The 24,006-nt window shown below is 35.8% G+C and overlaps 1 protein-coding gene across 2 annotated transcripts in view; it reads left to right on the top strand.

Annotated features, from left to right (window-relative positions):
* The window catches only part of RBMS3 (RNA binding motif single stranded interacting protein 3), a 450,602-nt gene that overhangs the window by 298,035 nt on the left and 128,561 nt on the right, over positions 1-24,006 (top strand). For both annotated transcript variants that reach the window (XM_072153580.1, XM_072153581.1), the window contains exon 5: positions 21,527-21,684. In XM_072153580.1, the coding sequence (XP_072009681.1) occupies positions 21,527-21,684 (158 nt within the window). The remainder of the gene's footprint in view (positions 1-21,526; positions 21,685-24,006) is intronic.

Below are 24,006 nucleotides of genomic sequence, written 5' to 3'. Positions count from 1 at the left end.
CTAAGATAAACTTTAATATTTATGCTAATGAGTCTGAAGGCTCTGGTGGGTGTTTTCAGAGCACCTTATTGATGTGTTTTCACTGGTTGCTTCAATGAGCAGAGCAGGTCTCCCCTCCCCCTATATTTCCTACTGCTGGTAGATTACACTAACAGAGGGAGGAATGAGAGAGCAGGGGCAGAGCAGCAGGAGGGTGAAACATGTTCTGCTCATTGTAACCGCCTGTGATGCTTAAAGGGAACCTGTCACCAGGAGACCCATTTTTAGCACTCCCCTAGTCCCCACAGAGCATAGTACATATGCTGCCAAAGTGTTTTTGTCTAAAAAATTGGTTTTACAGAAAAAAAGATATGTTATATTGTACCTTTCATTAACATGTGCTGTGTGACTAGGCAGTTGCCTAATGGGAGGGGCTGGAAAGGAGCAGTCCCCCCCACCCTTAGGGAACAGTTTCTCCATGTGACCTTTTCAAATATATGAAAACACCCATCACTGGGCTTAGCGACGCCCCCTGCTCCTCTACAGCCAATCCCGAGTGTAGGGAGTTATTCATATATTTAAAAAAGGTCACATGTTTCCCAAGGGTGGGAGGGAAATGCTCCATTCCAGCCCCTCCCTTTTGGCAACTGCCTAGTCACACAGCAGATGCTAATGAAAGGTACAATATAACATATCTTTTTTTCTGTAAAACCAATTTTTTAGACAAAAACATTTTGGCAGTGTATGTACTATGCTCTGTGGGGACTGGGGGAGTGCTAAAAATGGGTCTCCTGGTGACAGGTTCCCTTTAAGCACTGTGGCAGTCTAGTAACCACCAAAGCCCTAAGACTCTTTAGCATAATTATAAAAATTTATTTTGGAAGGAAGTTACGGATAAAAGAAGATTACCACAGTCACGGTATCTGGAAGTATACGTAAGGGTCCCTGCTTTATTATGATGGGTTTTGATGGTAGATTTCCTTTAACCCCTTAACGCTCTGCGCCGTAGCTCTACGGCGCAGAGGTATAAGGGATGTATGAAGAGGGCTCACGGGCTGAGTCCTCTTCATACAGAGGTGGGGGTTTTTGCATTTTGCACAAAACCCCCACCGCTAATAACCGCGGTCGGTGCTTGCACCGATCGCGGCTATTAACCCTCTAAACGCCGCCCGCAAAGTCGCGGGCGGCGTTTAAAAGACGGCGGCGCGCGGGCGCCGCCATCTTTTTTTCGATCGCCACGCCCCCGAACGTCATCGGGGGGCGGCGATCGGTTACCATGGTAGCCTCGGGTCTTCTTTTGACACGAGGCTACATGGTTTATGCAGGTTCGTTACAATGAGCCAGTGGCTCATTGTAATGTAAGACCTGCAAAAACGCCATATATTGCAATACTGTAGTATTGCAGTATATGGTAGGAGCGATCTGACCATCTAGGGTTAATGTACCCTAGATGGTCTAAAAAATAGTGAAAAAAAAAAGAAAAAAAAAGTTTAAAAAATAAAAAAAATTAATAAAATATTAAAAGTTCAAATCACCCCCCTTTCCCTAGAACGGATATAAAACATAACAAACAGTAAAAATCACAGACATATTAGGTATCGCCGCGTCCCAAAATGCCCGATCTATCAAAATATAAAAACGGTTATGGCCGGCGGTGACCTCCGAGGCAGGAAATGGCGCCCAAATGTCCGTAATGCGACTTTTACACCTTTTTACATAACATAAAAAATGAAATAAAAAATGATCAAAATGTCGCACAGACCTCAAAATGGTAGCAATGAAAACGTCGCCTCATTTCGCAAAAAATGACCCCTCACACATCTCCGTGCGCCAAAGTATGAAAAAGTTATTAGCGTCAGAAGATGGCAAAAAAATTTTTTTCTTTTTTGTACACATTCGTTTAATTTTTGAAAATGTATTAAAACACAATAAAACCTATATAAATTTGGTATCACCGCGATCGCACCGAACCAAAGAATAAAGTAGGCATGTTATTTGGAGCGAAGAGTGAAAGTCGTAAAAACTGAGCCCACAAGAACGTGACGCACATGCGGTTTTTTTTCAATTTTTCCACATTTGGAATTTTTTTTCAGCTTCGCAGTGCACGGCATGTTAAAATAAATAACATCACGGGAAAGTAAAATTTGTTACGCACAAAATAAGCCCTCACACAGGTCTGTACACGTAAAAATCCTGTATCATTTTCTCACACATTTTTAGATCTCTGTTTGCTGCCATTCTATAGGAAGCTTCATTGTATAAATACTGGTTCTTGGTCATGTGATGTCACACAGGTGCACGGCTCGTAAGTATCACAGAGAATAATCAGGGCAGTGTGTTATAATGAATGCACCTGTGTGACATCACATGACCAGGGACATATTTCATTAAAGCATTCTATAGAATAACAGCAAGCAGAGATCCATAAAACTGTCAACAATTGATAGAGAATGTATATAGTAAAATAATATAACTTTTCATTATAAAAACAATGATATTTTTTTGCTAAAATGAGATCATCCCTTTAAGGTTGTATAAGCACAATCAAACGTCTGATAACATAACCTGTCGATTTATCCACAATTTTCTGCTGATCCAAAAGTATTATACATTGGGTAACGCAAGTGTTTCCCAATACCAACATTTGGTTTGGTGTTTTATTGAAGTAAGGCTCAAAAGAAGAAAGCTATTGTGGATCTACAATGAGAATTCTGAGCTTTGAGTCAGAATTTAGAGACTGTCCTGATCTCAACAACATGTCCTGATTTTGGGTGGGATGAGATTATATTTTTTGGCAGAAATTCCTGTAAACAGAAACTTTTACTGAACAAAAGAACACCATGAGCCAACATGGTAATGATGACATGTTATGAAGCTTTTATTTAAGGGGATTTTAAAGTGGTTAGGTCATTACTATAGTAGTAGAAAAGAGGAGACCTGGAGGATTATGGGTGTTTGTAATCTATTAAATAAAGCTTGGATCAATGCAAATCTCATGTCTGTCCCCGTAGAGCCATTTTCTCTCACTCAACAAAACATTACTGATATGGGAGAAAATAAAATGGATGGTTACACTATTCTAGGAAAATGAAGCGGTGTTAGTGAACTGTTTTAACTGTTTTCACATTTGGAAATGTGAAAGCCCAAATGATTTCTAATTTAGAAGGGACCATTTTTCCTGCTGTTCATGCTTTATAGTCTGGTGTGGGATTAAACTAGAGTGTCAGAGATCAATGTCATCTATTTCACAGAGCTCTTCAGTGTCAGCATGTGGCTAGTGGTATTCACAATTATCCAGCTGCTTGTTAAAAGTAAAACATGTCCTTATTACATGAGATAATACTAAGGCAAAGAGTCGAGTCTTCAAGAGGTCATAGCATTTAAAGCAATTATTCTTTTAGTTCTGCCTTGAAATAATATACCAGGACAGCACCAAGAATTTCTAAAAAAAATAAGTTAATAATACAGCACTAAAAGATGATTATATACATATAATAAAAGGATTTTGATGAATGGATTAAAAGAAGGATAATCCTCTTAAGTCATTTAGAAGTTGGATGAAAATAATGGAGCTAGTTAGTGGCCATGGTGCTTGGATACATTTTCCAAGGGGATTTTAAGGTGTATATTTATTTAAAGTATGAGTGAAAAAGGGGAGGATGAACCAATAGTATCTTAGCGCCACTGATGTGTAACCCCTGCCTTTCCACTATTGGAGTCCAAAAAAGATACAGTCATATAACGGTGAATAAATTACCACAATATTATCTCTGAGACAAATAAAGGTGAGATGAGTATATAGATGCTCTAAGAACAGTCCTAGAAATTGTACAACCTTGATGCCCGGTTAAGGTCCGCTATATACGCTATATCCAATCTGCTATAAAGATAGTTAAAAAGTATAGTGCCAGGGGGTGTGTAATCGTACGTTCATGGTCATATTACATTTTATATTTACTATTATCACCTGCACTACTGATTTCTGTCATTAAAAAATACAAATTCAAAAGTTTAGGTATGCTTGAAATCATGTGCTCAATGGTCCCTAGGAATTGTAGCATTACCTTCTGCTTGGAAATGTAGAAAGAAAATATTTATTTTTACATTTCCTTTTACATTTCATGGTTTACCCCATGGATGCAAACCTAAATGGTTACCCACAGCAGTCCCACTCCTTAATTACCAATCCAGTTTAATGCATATTTACTTACTTGCCAGGACAATGCCATTGTTACCAGCACCTGGAGCATTTCTGGCTGTTCCTAAGGAAAAGCTAAAAAGCTTTTGGCAATTCTTATGTTTTTGTATTGTTTTAAGCTTCCTGATAATGATTAATTTTTCTCTTAATTTGTAATACAATAAAGCGCCACATGCTTCTATTTAATGATGCAATATCCATACAATTCCTTAATTTATCTGTGTGTGTGACTACTAAAAGTCTTTCTCTACTTAGCAGTATCTCAGGCAAAGGTTTAGTATTAGCTAAAGTATTGATGTCTTAAGCACAATCGTTTCATGCTGGCAAGATATATTTGACATTTTAACAGCAAGCTTACAAGGAAGTGATTGACTCCTCCATTAAGAAAACATCTGGTTCTTAAGATACAATTGAATGAAAGACAATGATAATAGCAATTTGTCTTTGTTTTTCAATCACATAGTGGAAAAGTATAATAAGAGCCACATAAACCATATGCTTATTGGACATTTTTGCTCTTTATGCATAATGATGATCGATTTGAAGGTCATTATTTAAAGGGATGTATGTCCCTTAAAATGCTACAGTTTTTGGAAATGTTATGCTTTTATAGTTAATGTACTTCCCCAATTTGAGGATTTGCAATGAGAAGTACAAAAGCCAAGAACATTCACATTAAGCTTGCGCATAATGGGGCTTATTTACTAAGGGCTGTGACAGGTATTTAACAGGTGTTTATGTTGGAATCGGATTTGGCGGATTTGGCGGATCTGGCTTTCATACAGCAGAAATGGGGGGGGGGGTTGCCATTGGATGATCTGACTGATTTGGACGAAGCACGGGATTTAACTTTCAAATTGTGTCACAAGATTAAGCACTTATATGCACTGGGAAGAAGAAGGTGAACTCCGGCAGACTTGAGGTCGGAAGCAACACATGAAGGAAATCAGACGCACAATCTTAGTGATTCGCAGCACTGTGCATTATCGTCGTACAATGCACTTTCAGTGAACTCCGGGGACCATGTAAGTAAATGTCCCCTAATGTTTACAATACCGTAGCATGAAAGGATCATCAATGTTACTTATGTGTAATTAATATTACCTGCTTCAAGGCAGATCTCCAACACTACATAAAGAAGTACAGCTGCCCTCCCTAATCCAGGTAACTACCAAATATGTCAATATTCACCACTTTAGTAGGTCTTTTTAAGGACATCTACCATCAGTTTACTGGTTGTAGATGTGTCCTAATAAGAAGTTCTTCCTCAGGACTATTTTTATTATAACTCTAAAAGCCAAGATCACAGAAGTATAGAGTTATAAAGGTTATGCCAATTGCCCGCGGGTGCACAGGCAATGTCACCCAAGCACCTCCGGGAGCCACCCATTTTAATTTATGCACTCCTCCTGTAGCACTAGTAGTCTTGCCTGTTACCTATCTTTGCACTGGTGTGTGTGTGTGTGTGTGTGGGGGGGGGGGGGGGGGGTCAGAACCACTAGTGCTACAGGGGGGGAGCGCATAAATTAAAATATGAGGCTCCCTGGGGTGCTCAGTTGATGAAAAATAAAATTGAAAGATAAAGAGTAGTGGCTAGTGTTTCTGTGGAAAAGATTAAGCTAAGTATGGGTTACTACAATAAAAAACATATGGGTAATAATACCATTGCCAAGAAAGTAAAGAGAGAAATTAAAAAAAAAGAGAAAAAGGCACAAATCATAAATGAGTTAATACATTTATTTATTTAAGGAGTTAAAAAATATATCTAGAAAGCTATGGGAAGACCCTAAGCTTTATTTTTACTAAAAATAATATACAACATCTGTATCGTTATGTCTAATAATACATTTAACTACATATTATTAATACTGGTCACAAATGTGTATCAGGTAGATAGATATATAGATAGATGAGTACCTGGACTTCATGGTTGACCTAGTATGAGATAGGCAGGAATGGGAGCTCTGTCTGCTTTTGCCACAGCTTTCCTTTGTCCTTTGCACCACTTAGAATCATTGATGATTTCTATGCAGACAAGGTGGTGAACTGACTTCATTTTTCTATATTATTGGAAGATATCTTGTGCAAATATAAACGTGCAGATAATTTTTTTTGGTTTAAAGTATATATTTGCATGTGTTTGAAAAGTTAAATTATTATATCGATCACTTTTTAAATATTTAAATAATTTTTTCTGATCTGTTTCCTTTTCTGCTAGAATATATCTGATTAGTGAGATGGTGTCACACATAAAATTAAAAGGTAAAATTAAAATTCTTAAAAATTCTTAAGTAAAAATCCCTTAAAAGCAAGGTTGTACTCCATACAAAACAATGTTATTATGTGATTGGATTATTTACAATTGGTATTATCAACAAATCTGGGTAAACTTACATGGTCTCACCATCAATACTCTATCTGAAATATCTTCCAGTGGAAAGTTGTGATCCTGATAGAATAGAAAGAATTTGCTAGAAACAAAGTGGTACATGGTCCATCACATGCCATCTTATAGAAATATTTTTTGTGGAGGCATTGCTGCTACAGATAAATACAAAACCTGCCTAAATAGTATTTGCACCTCAGTGAAAAAGACCAAATTTGTAATTTGGTACATGATGACAAACATTTATAAAACAAGATTTTATGTCATTAATATGGATTTTTGAAGCTTTTCTTGCACTTCTCATACTAATATATTGCATTTGTATTTTGAGAATTTAGAATATTTGTATATTTACCGTATTTTAGATAAGGTGAACAAATTTGAATGTAGTACTGCTATGTATTAGACCCTGTAACTTTTCTTTTGGCAAAAGAACCTTTCGTTGCATCATTCAATTGGTGATATTCTATATATTTTTCTTATGTTACCCTTTGAATTGTAGTCTTTCAAATGAATTGTTAGAAAGTTTCAATATTTATTTTATTTTTGTTTTTATTTTTATTTATTTTAATAATTAGTTAAAGTTAACACATACCTAACTTTTAACAAACTGTCAAAATCAATAGCTTGGGGTGTATTCCGAAAACTTTTTCTGACAATCGTATTATTTCATATAATTTGCATTTTAGCATCTATCTCTTCCACATGATTTATCTGTGGATCTGTCTTTAACCTTGATGGTGAACACTGATTGATATTATGTCTGCCTCACAAAACGGAGATAAGACTCTCTTACTCCCTCTCTCATAAGGATCATGGATGACTTCACAGAAAAGCTCTGACCCTTACTGATGTGAATAAAACACTTAGAGAGAAGTAAAAAACTTACTGCCATCTGCAGCTAAGGGCACCTCTCCTCTCACTGGGCTATAGTTAAGTTCTTAAACTCTACTCCATAAGCTTCTTTTGTGGACTGTTAAACAGAATTCTGCATAGAGCTGTGTTACATCTTGGAGCTGCATGTGTATTTCAGGCGTTGATGGAGTGATGGACTTTTGAATCTATCACAGGCCAGTGGGGCATCAAAGAACTCCATATATACCAACTCCTGACTCAAATCATTGCTAGTAATACTCGTCTCTTGCTACTTGAAGTACTAATGTCTCTATTGTGCTTAATGCTGTCTACATTAACCCTTGCTTTGCTATTCTTTGCCTCCGAATTTTGAACCTCGCTGCCATGTTGGTTTTACATGATTTGACCGACTATGCTTGTGTTTGTCTGTCTGTTTGTCTCTCTGTTTGTTCAGCATTTGTTCTGTGCACATTCCCAGAGTAGGGACTGTTGTCCAGTTTCCATCTGTGTTTTCACACATGGCCTGCCAACTAGGCAGGGGTAGAGGGTCTTGGTAAACTCAATGCCTTGCACCTCTTCCTTGTCTTGACACCTATAAGTGTAGAAAAGGAAATGTTCCTAAACAATGATATACTGTATTATCAAGTTTCTTCTTTCTTTCTTTCTTGATTTATATACAGTTTCCTGGTTGGTGACAATTTAAGTTTGGGCACTAGCCATATGCTTATTGAAACAAACATTTTGCTGGTATCTCAAGAGAATGTTCCTTTATTTGTTTTACACATAAAATTGACTTTTTAAAATTTATTCTATTTACTTTTTATTGTATCCTCCATGTATTATCAGAATTATCGGAGACTAAGAAAGGTAAATGTTGCCCAGAGGCCTAATCCTGCAGAATTCAATAATGAGCACTTGGCTATACTGTTTAATATATTATACACCCAGTGAGAAGTACATGGCTTATGCAAGAGAAACTGTCGACTTGATCATTCTGGGCAGAACTGGAAAAATAGGCTTCATTTAATTCTCTATAGCACAGTAAAAAGAGGTCACTTGTGGTTTTTCATGTTGTAATAAACTATTCAAGAATCAAACTGTGGCTTTGACTCTAGGACAGAAAAAAATCAGGCTAATCTTTCATTCACACGGTTAATTAACTCCAATTCATTACCCAATGTGCTCTGTTCTGTGCTTCATGGAAAATGAAACTTTAAAAGTAGTTCATAGGAATTTATGCGCCAGGTGAATTGCCTTGGCACCTGTTAGCTGAGGTTGTTATGGTTGTGGTTCCAAGAAGATTTTCCTCTAAAGAGATTTTATTTATATACAGTATAAAATAAATCATGTTAATAGGCCTATAAAAAGCAAAACATTAAAACATTCAAATGTGGAATTAAAAAAGCAAAGAGTGTAGAGAAACAGAAAGCATGTCATGGGGCGTCCGTGAGGCCAAGGGATCAGCTACATTACCTCTACCTATATTGCATGACTGTTAATACATATAAACACAAGCATCTTTTAAATTTATGTTTCAGGTTCGGGTCCCCCGTACCCAACCGCTAACTATATTCAAAATTTGGGCACAGACAAGGTTCACATCAACCCTCTTCCATGGTTAATGCCCACAATTAGTGCTGGCAATGACCATCGGCTTAAATTCTTTTGATGCCGCAGGCAAAGTCGTCTGCAACCTTTAAATGTCTGCCGCTGCTTGCCAGTGCTATCGATCTGATGGCGCTGGGTTCCGCCATTTTGTGAAGAATCGACAAAGAGGTCCCTGGTAGGTTAGTCCTGGCACGCGTGGCCGCAATAGTTTAAAAGCCACTGGTGGCTGGTTGGCGGAGGGTATTATTGGCTGTGTTTCTGAGTATGCATTCCTGGACCCTAAAAGGATTTGGGTCCGCTCATCACTTCTCATGAGATCTTGCAGTACGCCTGCTGCCGGCAGAATAGTGCTGGCGGTGCAGACATAGTAGTTTAAATTTTGGGGAATGGTTGCAACAGTTGTTACTGCTTGGGGTTCCAACCTAAACCCCAAAAAAGGATTTTAAATCACTACTCATGAGATCACTTTACTGCTGGACTGAGAATTAAAGTAGCTCACAGCCAATAATAAATTTGTCTTTATTTCATGGTGGATTTGGGCAGCCAGAATTTATATTTTCCATTAGTTTGAATATTTTTCACTAAAGATGACTTGAGGATATGTTTTTTGTATTCATCCTGTAGTGGATCATCTGGATCATCAAAGAGGATATGATTTTGTTTGTTTTGATTATTTAATTCAGAAATCTAAAATGAATGAAATATAACACATCCTCAAAATTGGGCTCCCACACAGCCCATTTTTATTCTTCCTTTGCAAAAATGTTTATGTATTTCCATTTACAGAGACACACGAGGGCTTGTTTTCAGCACAAAATGTACTTCCCAATGATATGAATTAAAATTCTCTGTAATGCACTATGAAGCTGGCAATACATTCCAAATACAATAAAATAATGATTCAAGTGTGCATTTTTAACATGCTTTGTTTTTGCAAGTTTTGGTCAAAATTCTGCAGAATCTTTGTTCCGTATATGAGTGCAATAATGGAGACAACAAATTAATATAGTTTTTGTTCCATTTTGATTTTGTTTGGGAATAGGAGTCATGTGTGTTTGATAATGTTTTTTTGGAAAAATTCACACTGTGCAAGAATTGTCCAGTTTTAGCAAATAAATAGTATTGTTTGTATTTTGAAAATCCATACCATTATCAAATTATCACTGAATTAATCCCTTTAAGATCTCTGCTTGTTGTAGGTCCCTTCATTTTCTCATCCGTGGTCAGGTGATTGACACAAGAACACAGCTCTTTAGAGTCACAGCAGAGTAATCAGAGATCTAAAACAAGCCGTTCACCTGAGTGTCCATCACATGATCATGGACAGTTTACCATACACTTGCACTATGCAACAACGGTTCAAATTAAATGATAACAACTAAAATTAAGAAAATTGTCAGAAATGGTTAATAAAATATGTTGAAAAACTTTAAAACTATATTTCACAAATAATGAAATTTATAGTCCAATAAATAACACTCTTTAAACCATTAGTAATGCAGCCTGAAAAGGCTCAAGTGTCGGTTTGAGAGACATAATTTTAAAAAAAATGTGCAGTGTTTCTTTTCGGGACACATAGAGATAGTTAAAATGTAATAAAAGTTAAAACATTTTTTTTCATTTAAAATTTTTTGAGGGTTAAAATTTGAAAAAAGGCGTTGTTTGTAATTTATAGCACATATTTTTTTAAAATGTTCAAATTAACTCGGAATTAACATTATTAATGAAGTCCCTATTTTGTTTCGGTTGTTTTGATATATGTTTTCGGTTGTTTTAATATGTGTAGTCTTGGACAAAAGAGGCAACAATAGTGATTTTTCTTTTAGTGTAGAGGGGGATTTTTTTTTAGTATATGTGACATGTCAATGTATTTTTATGAATATTTGTTAATATTTTGTGTGTGTGTGTTTTTACTTTTAATGACCCCCATGAGGTCATAAGAGACCCCTGGGGAAGATTTTCACTTTTTTTTTTAACTTAATTTTTTACTTAATTTTTACTTTATTTTTTTCTTTTGCAAGTTTTCCCCTGTAACTGGGGTATTTATAAGAGCCTCAGTTACAGAGGAAAAAGAACATCTGTGACTGGGAATTCTGAACAGAGCTGGACTAGGTCTAATTAGACCCAGCAGCTCTGGTTAACCCATCGAGATCTGACAGCAAACTCAGGACCCAGCAGGCTAAGGGATGGAAATGGCTGTCGTTAGTGATAATGGTCAAATACTGGGAACTTCTTCATTTTCATTTTGACTGGAAACATACTGGGAAGATGGATGTATAAAATTTTTAACTTGTGTTTAATAAATTCCAGCAGCGTGAGATCACAAAACCTAAGTCAGTCAAGCAAACTCCTGCAAAATACAGCTCTGGTACTACAAAATAAATCGATAAATGTTTGGATGTAGCTAGTTAATTTTCTTCGTTTTCTGAGTACAATATTGTGGCTATCAAGGCTTTTTTGTGCTTTATTATATTGTAAGCCATGATGTGTGCTAAAAAAATGAGTAGACAACTTAGAGAAACACTTTAATTAGTGTCGACTGTGGAAACAGATGCAGAAGCTAAAAGTTCCAGCTTCCATTAATGCACAATTAAACAACTGGAGGATTAACAAAATGCTGAGAATGAGCAAAACTTGTTACTGACATATTTACGGTTACTCTCAAATTGTTCTGTTTATGCCATTAAGAGTGTTGTCTGCTTTATTTTATGGGTGACTTTATGCTGAGACTATAGAATCAGGTTGGAAAGGATTCAGAGGGCTACTGTTCATCTGTCAATAAAGGAAAACATGCCGCACTGTACGGATACAAACATATTTAGAAATACTAAGATAAAATCATAATTTTCCATTCTGCCTTCTAAAGACATACATACAGATACTGGAATGCAAAATCTATGGTACAGCAAATATCAGCAATGCTATCTCTGTTAGAGACCTACTTAAAATAAGACCATACCATTATATAGGATATCAAATTTGGCTTCAGACAGAAGTTTTGTATACGTGGTTTCCATACTTTGCTGGTGGCATTTAAAGGGCTACACCCACAATCAGGGCCAACACTGATAGTGGCTATTACTAGTGGAGTTCAGCATTTGAGTGTATTCCTGAAACTTAACAGGTCCACTCATCCTAGGTCATTAAACATCCTTATTATTATATCTATTAGGAAAGAATTGTTTGACCCTGGACAGCAAAACCCCTTCACTTACCATTATTACAAAAGCAGTGCATATAAAATACAATACTTATAATAATAATATCTTCACAAAGTACAGTACAGGCAGTCCCCGGGTTACATACAAGATAGGGTCTGTAGGTTTGTTCTTAAGTTGGGTTTGTATATAAGTCGGAACTGTATATTTTATCATTGTAATCCCAGCCAGAACTTTTTTGGTCTCTGTGACAATTGGATTTTAAAAATGTTGGGTTGTCATAAGAATCAGGATTAACACTAAAGCTTCATTACAGACACCTGTGATAACTGTTATAGCTGATCATTGTAGCCTAGGACTAAAGTACAAATTACCAATCTCCAGAGTTCCGTTTGTAACTAGGGGTCGTATGTAAGTCAATTGTTCTTAAGTAGGGGACCGCCTGTATCTAAAAATAACTACTAGATTGTAGAGACACTAAACTTTGACTCAATACTTTCATTCAGTTCTTCAAATTTAGGAGATGTATCAAGAACACCTTTTTTCACAAACCCCCCAAATTTTTCAAGGGATAAAATATGCATCCATACTTGGTTAAAATGTGATTTAATATTATAAATATGCAAAAACAATGTGTTTCAGGGTCACACCAACCACCTGATGAAAGGATCAGCACAATCTTTTCTTGAAACATGTTGTTTCATTCTAAACAGAAAAATGGATATCTCCAGTTCTCTTAACCATCAATTCACAATGATATTAAAGAGGAGACTTTCCTGCTTAATATTACAAAAAAATTATGTTAGCTGGGGTTGAGGCACGGTGGAGGGAGAGAGATCTCTTTGTTTGTTTGTTTTTTGGGGGGGGGGGGGGGGGTTGTTACGTCCTACAAAGTAATTAGTTGAGGGCGGGTGGGAGGTGGGTAAAGGTATTATGTAAGATAATCTTTTCTGTATTGTTATTTATTGAAAAATTGTGTAAGTGATTATGAACATTTTTCCAAAATGTGCCCCCACCAGCCTGTCAGCTGAAGACAAAATATAGATGAAGCTGCCAGAGACTTTTACTTTCACTTTGCAGAAGTACCTGCACCCTTTGCACCCTTTGCATCTGTAACTGAACCTGGGAAAGGGTGCTGGAATAATGCTGTACATATTTAGAACTTATTTTAGTACAAGTTACTACTTATTTTAAAAACTTTAATTGGAAAAATTAAAAAGAGTCAATGAAAGAAAAATTTAGAAAGAAAAAAAATGTAATCAATAAAACTTTCCTATCAAGTTAAAGTCTCACATTTCATGAAAAAAGCAAAATAAAATTATTTATGATATGTTAAGCTTTTCCAGAGATGTTCTCATTTAAAGAAGCGCATAGCAGAAAATCAAAAATTGACCTGGATAATCAGGCACCAATGACCATCGGTCATGAAGGGGTTAAGCATATGTTTATTGATAAACCATGTTTTATTCACATCTGGATATATGTCCATCCCTGGCAGTGTGGCTTCCAACAATAAGACAAAAGTCTTTGGGTATGGAGTCTCCATATGTGTTTAGTAATATGAGCATTCAATATCATGAGAGTGTTTGAAGAATTGGTGAACCAAATTACAGGTGAACCACTTGACCTTATTAGTATCTGAATTAGATTTAGTCTTTGAAACAAATTTAGCAAGTCTCAGAGTCATGAAATCCCTAGTGATCTGATGCCGGGGAAGAGATTGCTAACAATCTAAATCCTGGAAAGCTTCCTTAATTTGATAAATGTTGAATATAAATGGTGAGATTGATGGAAAGGATCAGGGCCCCATTAAGAATACTCAATTAATTACTTCACATGAAGGTGACAAATGCTCTTAGGTTAATAACCAAAAGGAAGAAAATATTGAAATCTTGTATTCCTGTTTTTTAGGAACATGACACAAATAGCATAATACTATAGCTTAATCTACTGAAATGTGCAACTGGTTAATACAATTACTGTATTATACTTTTCTGCAAAAAGACATAAATTGTGTAATGTAACTTTAGTATGTTCTGATCCTGGTTCTGAATTGTTTTAAATTGGAGGGTTTATATGTAAACAATTGTCATGATGAAGAATAGACATACAGGCAGTCCCCTGGTTATGTACAAGATAGGGTCTGTAGGTTTGTTCTTAAGTTGAATTTGTATGTAAGTTGGAACTGTATATTTTATCATATTTTATCATACCAGAATTTGGTCTCGGTGACAATTGGATTTTAAAAATTTTGGATTGTCATAAGAAAAAGAATTAACAATCAAGCTTAATTGCAGACATTTTTGATAACTGCTATAGCTGTTTTTTGTAGCCTGAGGATAAAGTACAGTAATTTAACAATATCCAGATGTCCGTTTGTAACTAGGGGCCGTCTGTAAGTTGGGTATTCTTAAGTAGGGGACTAACCGCCTGTACTCAAAACTAGAGACAAGCAGACCCTAACTACCAGGACATATTGCTGGATTGGCTGCCGAACAGCCAATCTGGCAAATTAACACCCCTAGCAATTAGCCAATGCTGGGGTCAGCCAAGGGAACACCTCTAACTATGAATAATTGATGTGGGTGTTAATAAGCGGGATTAGCTGTTGGCAGTTGACAGACAATCCAGCAATATGGCAAGCAAATTCGGGTCCCCTTATCTCTACTGCTGGGACTATGGACTTGCTATGTATGATTTTAATATGATAGGAAAATAAAAGAAAGTTTCCCCTAAAGTGCTAGATTATTGAACTGTTACAAATAATATAGTGTCAAATCCTACTGTAAACGTAGAATCTAATTTTCCTATAAAACACCTAAACACAAATTATAGACAAAATCATTGAAAACATACATTGTGGAAACAATACAGAACTTGTAAGACAAAGAGATGTCATTTCTTTACAATAATATCTTCCATGTCTGTCTGTATTTCCTATTGTAAGTGTGTAGCTGCCTGCATTATGTTATTAGCATAATGGACATGACAAAATAAAAAATAAAAAACATGATTTATCAGCCATGTCAAAAGAGTTGGCATAAACAGCCACTTTACACAACACCAGGGAGAGGGTTATTGTTTTTGGTAATGATCATTAAATATAATTTTACTCATGTCTGTCATGTTATAATGGCATTAACACTAGACTCGTTTGGTGCTCTCAGATCAGGAACTGAGTCAACTCTGCATAAATACAGGGATTTTTTAATTATCTCTAAAAACTCCACACACATCAATGATAGTGTGGCTTTCTTAATGAGATCTCCACTGGAGCAGAGTACATTGGTTCTTTTGTATATATTTAAGTGTATTAGCCTTTAGGTGTTTAGGTAGAGGGGTATTCAATTACTGTTTAGTATATATACACTTGTGTAGGCTTTCATGTTATTACAGCTCCAATATGCAATGTTTACTGGACTTAATTGGCTTGACTAGCGCCGTTTTTGATTTATGAGCCAACTAGAGAATCATTAATCTCTACCTCCCGTACACAATTGGAACCGCTTTCTCTTTTATATGCAAATGTTTTGTTTGGACAAGATATTAATGTTGTTTTTTTTAAAACTTTTAGACTTTTAATGTTCACTTTGTGTTTAGAGCAAGATTATACTTTAAATAATTGCACAAGGGAATAAGTTGCAAAATTAAATGTAAAGTATTTTAGTGACTTTGTACCCATATTACATCAACCAATCTGCAGTAAGAAATAAAAAACTGGGTTAATTGAATACTTGCCCTTGTATTGCTCTTAGCTTACTGCTTAGTTTGACCATTAATCATCTTGAGATAGACAGGTTCCAGTGGACACCAGTTCCACTATCAGCTCACAAAATAACCAACATGTTGAAAATTGTGAAGGACACATAAAGCTTTCCAGACACACCTGTTTTTTTTTTTGTATAGAGTTGTAAAATGTATGCAAATTAGTTTTTTTTTTTTTGCTCAAGTTGCATCTTCTCTTTACAAGAGATGTCCAATAGTTTATAAGCCGAAATGAAGGAATAATAAAGGGGTTTCACCAGCAGAGATAGCCATACTCCGGGTGAACCAAAAAAAATGTTTGCATAAAAATAAAAACTTGAATTCTTCTCATATGAATATAGTGTTGAGCAGATCCATTTGTGTTCGGCTTAACCTGAATTTTAACACCCTGTTCAGGTATGGGTGCCGGCACCAATCATGGGTGTTTAAAATTTGATCTGCGGTGGGCATGAAAGAACATGCTGGAGGTGGTGTATGTTACCATTTTTGGGAGGGTTTTCCCTCCAGATGATGTCATTGGTGAAGCATGGGTGATCCTCCCCAAAATGGCAGTGCCCTGTGCCGCAGCAGATCATTGGCAAAGTGTACATGGCCACAGTTCATCTGTGCCAGCACTGATTGCGGCCACTAAGGAGGTGAGACTTCAGCCGTACCCGGCCTTGATCTTTAAATGGCTACGCAGTTCAGGTCAGTGCAACACTACTCATAACCTTTGGGTCACTTTATCGTATACTTTTTGAGTAGAGGTACACAATTTAGGAATCAAAAAATATTTAAATTGTAAGATAATAAACTGACCGGAAAGTATTTTAAATGAGGCAATCAATTTTATTTTATGTTTGTTCAAATTTAAAAAAAATACTAATAAAGATTCATAAAGTCATTTTAGATTCCGCTGTAAAAGTTTACATTCCATGGATCTTTTAGCATTCATTTAAGCATATAATTGTATATGAGTCAAAAACACAGTAGAAGTTCAGAAGTTCAATCTTCTTGTAAATCTTCTTATTTATGTAAATTGTTACTTCCTGCAAAACAGCCTTGTATATTATAGAAATTCTGTGAAGATACTAATAATAATCATCTATCACTACTGAATCACTTTGTAGGTTAGAGACTGTAATTTTCATTTAATGAACTAGGGTCAGTGTCACATAACCGTGTGGTTGCCTAATGTGACCGAATGACCACAGTACAGATGACAGTACTCAGTGACAGTGAAATATGATGCTTGTAGTCCTGTCCTATCCACTGTGGTCAGTCATTGACATCAAGCACACCGTCTATAATTTATAGACTGACTTTGGTTGCCTTTCTCTTACCAATGTATTTAACTGCCAAAATTGTCATTTTTAAAAAATATTCATTGTTTTTCTTAAATATTTTTAATTTTTGCAAAAAATGTATGAGATGATAATAACCACACATAATGTTACCCTGGGAACTCAGCAATTTAGATGAAAAGCTCAGCAACTGTTTGTTTCCTTATTATAGTTCTATAGTAAAAAAGATTAGAAAAAGACATCAGTCCATCAAGCCCAACACATTATATTGTGTTGATACAGAAGAAGGCAAAAAACCTCATGCCAACTGGCCCAAAGCAGGAACAAAATCCTTCCCGAGAGGGAATAACTCCATGGATCACCACAAACTACTAACAACAAGTTTTATTCCCATACAATGTGATGTTATTGCTCTCCAGAAATGCATCCAGGCCTCTCTTGGACATGTTAAAATTATCATAATCTCACTGCTCTTACAGTAAAAAATCCTCTTCTATGGCGAACCACCCCTCCTCTAGGCATAGATGATGCCCATTGTCCTGGTCACAGGCCTAATAAAAAGGATATTTGAATAGTTGTCTCCCCTCAACCTGCTTTTTTCTTTGCTGTATAACCCTGAGTTTTGCAGTCTCTCATTGCATTCCATTCTCCTAATAATTTTGGTTACTCTCCTCTGCACCCGTTCCAACTCTACTATATCCTTTTTATACACTGGTGCCCAAAACTGTACATAATATTCCATGTGTGGCCTGACCAGTGATTTGTATAAGGGCAAAACTATGTCCTTATCGTGAGAGTCTTTTCCTCTGTTGATGTATCCCATAATTTTATTTGCTTTAGCAACAAATGTCTGATCACTAAAATTGAGTTTACCATTCACCAATACCCTAAGTCTTTTCCCCCTCAATTTTACCAAGAAAATTATCATTTAATACATAATTATAATTTTCATAACCTTACATTTATCTACATTAAACCTCACGTGCCATTTGTTTTAATATTTGTATTAACTGTATTATTGTATTATTACAAATGGTATGACATAGAATATGCATATATATTGGTAATTATATTAATTTAGATTAACTGCTTGCTCCCAATGCAATGTTTAGTCAAAACACCTATTACATGAATAGGTGTTGCAAGATTCACCCAAGGATTGTGATGATATTCTCCTACTGGGCAACAAAACAGCTGCTAATACTATGGTGTGAACATGCAGGTACCAGGTGATTAGTGCTGAACCTGTGGTTAACTCTTTAGATAACAAGGGCATAATGACCGCAGTATCTAAATGAGTTTTATAGCTGAAGTAAGCTACTATTTTTGGTACCCCACAATATGATCGGGCCTAGTGATAGACCCCATGTTTGTCCTTCTCATTGGGCCCTATCAGGTAATCTCCCTCAGTATTTGATTGAGGGAGAGCAAATGATATTTCTAATATGGGAATACTTATGTGATTTATGTAATAAATAAAAAATGAGGAAGTTGATGTATACTTGGTTCTACATTGTTTGCTATGATCTGCACATTGATTCATAGCATCAAAGTATACAATGCATTTCTTATTGTACAATAATTTAATGTCATAATATGTCATATATTATTATTATTATTGTTTTACATTGTGCATTCTCTTATTACTTAAATCACTCAAATTCAAAGAAATACAGCATATTATATATTATATCATCCCTTCTTCGTGAGTCAGCACCTTTCAGCTACCCAGAGAGTCACTACTTTTAATAATATAAGGTAGATAACATAGCTTCATATTGTTGCTATTTGTTACGCTGTTGTGTTCAATCAATATAATACTCATCCTGTTGAATGCACCCTGAGGCTAATGGTTCCACTAGATCTAGTTTAAGTTGTAGCAGTACTTCAAGAAATGTAGACGCTTTGAAAAACTGATGTGCCTCTGAGGACTAGTTGATTCCTGCCGCTGGAGTGTGAATCAAGCTAAGAACAGACGTTCATAAACAAAGTTTGAACTTGAGGAAAATGGATTAAACCTGAAATCCTGATGGCTTTTATATAACGTTTTATTTTCTATGCACAAAGATGAAAGGTTATCTAAGCTGTACAGACATGTATATAATTATGATCAAAATAATAAAACCTCGTTTCCAAACATGTATCATAGATACAGTAGAGGGGAGTTATTCAAATGGTTGATTATTTTTATTTTTTTCAGCCTTTTAATAAGTGAGATTAAAAGTTTACTTTTAGTGTCTTGTAAAATATTCATTTGAAGTTAATATTAGGTGTGAAGTATAATTTATATTTTTACTTTTTAAAGTTGATTACATTTATTACTTTTAAAGGGGCATTCAATTTGCAATATTCAATTTGAATATATGTCAATTAGGTGTTATTAAAGGGGTATTCCCATCTGGGCATTTACATTTAATAAAATTTTCCATATGTAAACATTTCTTCAATTGGATGTTATTAAAAAAAATGTTCCTGTGTGAAGATAATTTCTCCTAAAATGTAGTCATGTTGTCCCTTAGAAACCAGATAGCTTCCTCGGATACGACCACGTCATACTCTGGCAGCGGTGGCCAGACTTGCGATATAGAGTCCTGCCAAACCACCAGGATTAAGCGATCATTACCACAGGGCGGCTGTAGGACATGCATTTCTTTGTGCACTCAACCTTTCAGACGTGGCCGTATCTGAGGTCGCTTAATCCTGGTGGTCCGGCAGGACTCTATAGCGCATCTCTGGCCACCGCTGCCAGAGTATGACGTGGTCGTATCCGAGGAAGCCATCTCGTTTCTAAGGGACAACATGACTACATTTATGAGAAATTATCTTCACACAGGAACATTTTTTTTAATAACATCCAATTGAAGAAATGTTTATATATGGCAGATTAATGAAACTGAATGTAAGTGCCCAGATGAGAAAACCCCTTTAAATTTAATTAAATATATATTACGGTAAAAGGCTTGGCTCACATATAGTTGTATGATTATGTGGCATCTAGTAAGCCAGGTCTTCATGCTTATTTGGCATACACTGGTCCAATACCCGTTTTACAGTATAAGAAAGAGACAACTACTTTGCTTACTAAAGACTACTAGTTCTGTCTCATGTGTCAATAAATAGCCATCGAGTATTGTTGACATGTCACAATTTTATGTAGAATGGGTTTCAAGACCAAATCAATGTAATACTAGACAAACTTGACCAAAGTAAAGAGTGAACACATCTGTATACCACTCAGTGTCTGGAAATGGCCAGTATTCGGTATAATACCGCTCTACTTTGATTCTCTTCTCCTATTACCCTACAGCAAGTTAGTCTAGCTTATCAGTCAGCCCCATGTTTTCCTCCACACATATAATGTATGGATTAACTGTATAGTTCTAATACTGGACGCAATCTGGTACGTTTGATTTCATATAACAGATCTAGCCTAAATATCTATGACCACAATAGTTTTACTACAATCACTAATACTTTACAACATTAATTTGCCTGTTAGACGTAGCTATACACTGTAATATATGCCTGTCATTCTGATGTATGTGACTGTTTATGCGACGATTGGCTTGTTATTCCCATTACTATATATTCTGATTCATTATATGTCTTTCTAGTAGTTTATTTTATTTTGTCCCTTATATTATCCAATATACTTATTATGCTATTATATGTATTTCACTATTTTAGAGAAGCGCTGTAAATGACCGAAAAATCATAAATTATATGATGCCTGTATGAATAAATAAGAATTATATTTCATTATTAATTGGAGTGCCGAGTTACTTGCTTATGCTACAATCGGTTGTTACCTTATTCACACACCTACTGTATATGCCCCTAAGGAGTGACATATATAATTACCTAACTTGCCTGTGTATGTGGCATAGGCAGTCTTTTACTTTCTGAGGTTGTGCAGCACACACCGGTGGCTGTTGTTTGTGGCCTGTGAACTGCATATTTTTGGGAACAGGACGGCTAAATCACCAAAGGGGTGGTCCTTTGTATTATCATGTCTGGTCAATGAGTTACGCCAGTCAGTGGCACCCTTTGTAGGCACATATAGACTATCATTAATGTTGTAAATTCTATAAATTATGAATTTTCTTACAATACATTGATTTCTTCCACATACAAAAAATATATCTTCGTCATTATCTTTGCAATCTGGAATAATTCAATCCAACACAATGTGTATAGGCATTTCTAGGACAATAAACAATAAAAACAAACACTGTTCTTACATATGGTTAGAGGTTTTCATTCATAACTTCTTTCTTTCTGTTTTCTTTTACAGCAACAAGAACAAGATCCAACAAATTTGTATATATCAAACTTGCCTATATCAATGGATGAACAAGAATTAGAAAACATGCTAAAGCCATTTGGTCATGTCATTTCTACTAGAATATTAAGAGATGCTAGTGGAGTCAGTAGAGGAGTAGGGTTCGCAAGGTATGTACTTTATATTTGTCTACAACTATACATTTATCTACTCCATAACAGAGGTTCACTGATCCTATGACTGATGAGGTAGCCTATATGTTCAAGGAGAGGGTGAAAAGACAAGTTGTCATGCATGACGGCTTTCATAATTCACTTTTTTCCAGTATGTGCATGTGATGTCTGCTGATCAAAAAACAAGAGTAAGGACAGGCACTACTTATATGCAGCAGTAACACAACGTGCACACATCCCAGAAAGCCATATGAGACATACATGGGACAAACAATACAATCTAAAGTTTATTAATGCACGATAATGACATACAATCAAAAAGACAGGACAACCATGAATAAAAGCACTTAAAAAGTACACCAATCTGGTGTACACAGCTACCAAGGGCCAAACCTGGACCCTTTACTCCCCATCTCAAACTGCCAAAGTATGTGTGAATCATGAAGTACATGAATTCAAGAGTGCAACACAAACATATGCACTATAAAGGTCGAATAAGGGTAACTTATGCAAATTAACCCTTTGTGCATGTGTGTCTTGCCAAATTTCTACAATACCTAGGCTAATTCCATGTGGCCAAATGAGGGAGGCGTAAAGGCATGGTCAGAGAGAGGGGTAGGTAGGCAGACCCCATGTGTATTGTCACCTGAAGGTGATTTCCTCAGGGGTAAGTGACCCACACAGGCGTTTGCCCATTGGTCCACAGTCCTATTTAATCAACCACTACCTATCCAGCACCACCCCTTGAGAAGGGCTTGTTGAAACACGTGTTGGGGTGGACGTGGGGCTGCTGTGACTTTGCTGGTGGGTATTTACCCAATGTACACTACATAGTCATTTGATATTCAACAGCACTTTAGTACAGGACAAAATAGCTTATATGTATAATTGTCCAGCTGCTCTAGTTGTCCTTCATGTGGTTAGTCACCTTGAATGTTTAAATCATTAATATATTGTGATTAGACATTTTTTATTTTGTATTTAAAAACGATTGTCATAGATTTTATACTGGAATTACCTCAATTTTGTTTCTTCTGTTGGTTTGATTTTGTATATATAATAATAAACATTTTCCAAAGAATTTTTTCCATTTAATTTTTGTGTTTTTAGAATGTAAAATATTTTTTAAACATTTTGTTTAAATTACTTAATGGGGTATTCCTATTTCAGCAAATTAATGTTAATGTTTTTATGATAAAAAGTTATACAGTTTTCAAATATAATTTCTGTATCAATTCATTCTATTTGCTGTCATTCTATAGAAAGTTTCTATTTTTACCCCCAGTGGATAGAAATCTGACCATGGTCACACAGGTGCACGACTCACTAGTATCACAGAGAGTAATCAGAGTGGTGTGATATAACGAGCTGTGCACCTCTTCTCTGTCCACTCGAAATAAACAATGAAGCTTTCTACTGGATGACAGCAGGAAGAGATCTAGAAATCCATGAGGAATTGACACAGAAAGTATATTGGAAACTTGTATAACTTTTTATAATACAAACATAACATAAATTAGCTATATTGGGAATACCCCTTTAACTCCCAATAAGGGACCTGAGCATGTGATATGTTGGAATATCTCTGTAAACAAATGAGCTGGCTTCTGCTACTTGTGTTGGCTCAGCTCCTGTTCCTGGTCCATCACCATGGGTTACATGAACATTGCTTGATGATAAGAACCTCCTGCAGGTGCCAAAAATGCATAGTGCAGGATGTGAAGATGTTGAGATATTTTTCCCTTTAGAAAACAGATTCTAAAGTGACATTTTTCTAAATCTCTACATGAACAGTTTCCTTTTCTCTCCATTAGTTTAACACAACCTATAGCAAAGAGCCACAACGGATACAGAAGATGCTCTCAAGCATAATAATGGCAGTCAGTCAGTAGGGGATTTCTAGTATTTTATTCCATCTGTAACCTTTTTTAACTTAATGATCTAAAAAGAAGGCAACTACAAAACAAGTTCTGTGGAAAGATAAGAACCTTTTACTTTTTTACTACGATAAATGTTGATATATCTATAATTCCAAAACAGTATATTTTAATTTATTTATCGATAAAACTCCAGTAAAACTTTATTAGGTGTATTTTTCTATATGATATTTAATATCTAACTTCTAACTTTCTAATTCTTCAGTTGGGTTATGTGATCTCAGCTAGGTTATATGAGCATGCCTTGGTGTTGTCTCAGAGGTCACCATCCCAAGTATCGGCTTTTCTGAATGGTGCAATTCCATGAACTGTTCCACACAAACAGTGATCATATTACCATCATGGTAACTGCTAAGGATGAGTCAAAACTTGGACTGTCAAA

Source organism: Engystomops pustulosus, chromosome 5, assembly GCF_040894005.1.
Source record: "Engystomops pustulosus chromosome 5, aEngPut4.maternal, whole genome shotgun sequence".
Classification (NCBI taxonomy): Eukaryota; Metazoa; Chordata; class Amphibia; order Anura; family Leptodactylidae; genus Engystomops; species Engystomops pustulosus.
This window is presented reverse-complemented; position numbering and strand designations above follow the sequence as displayed.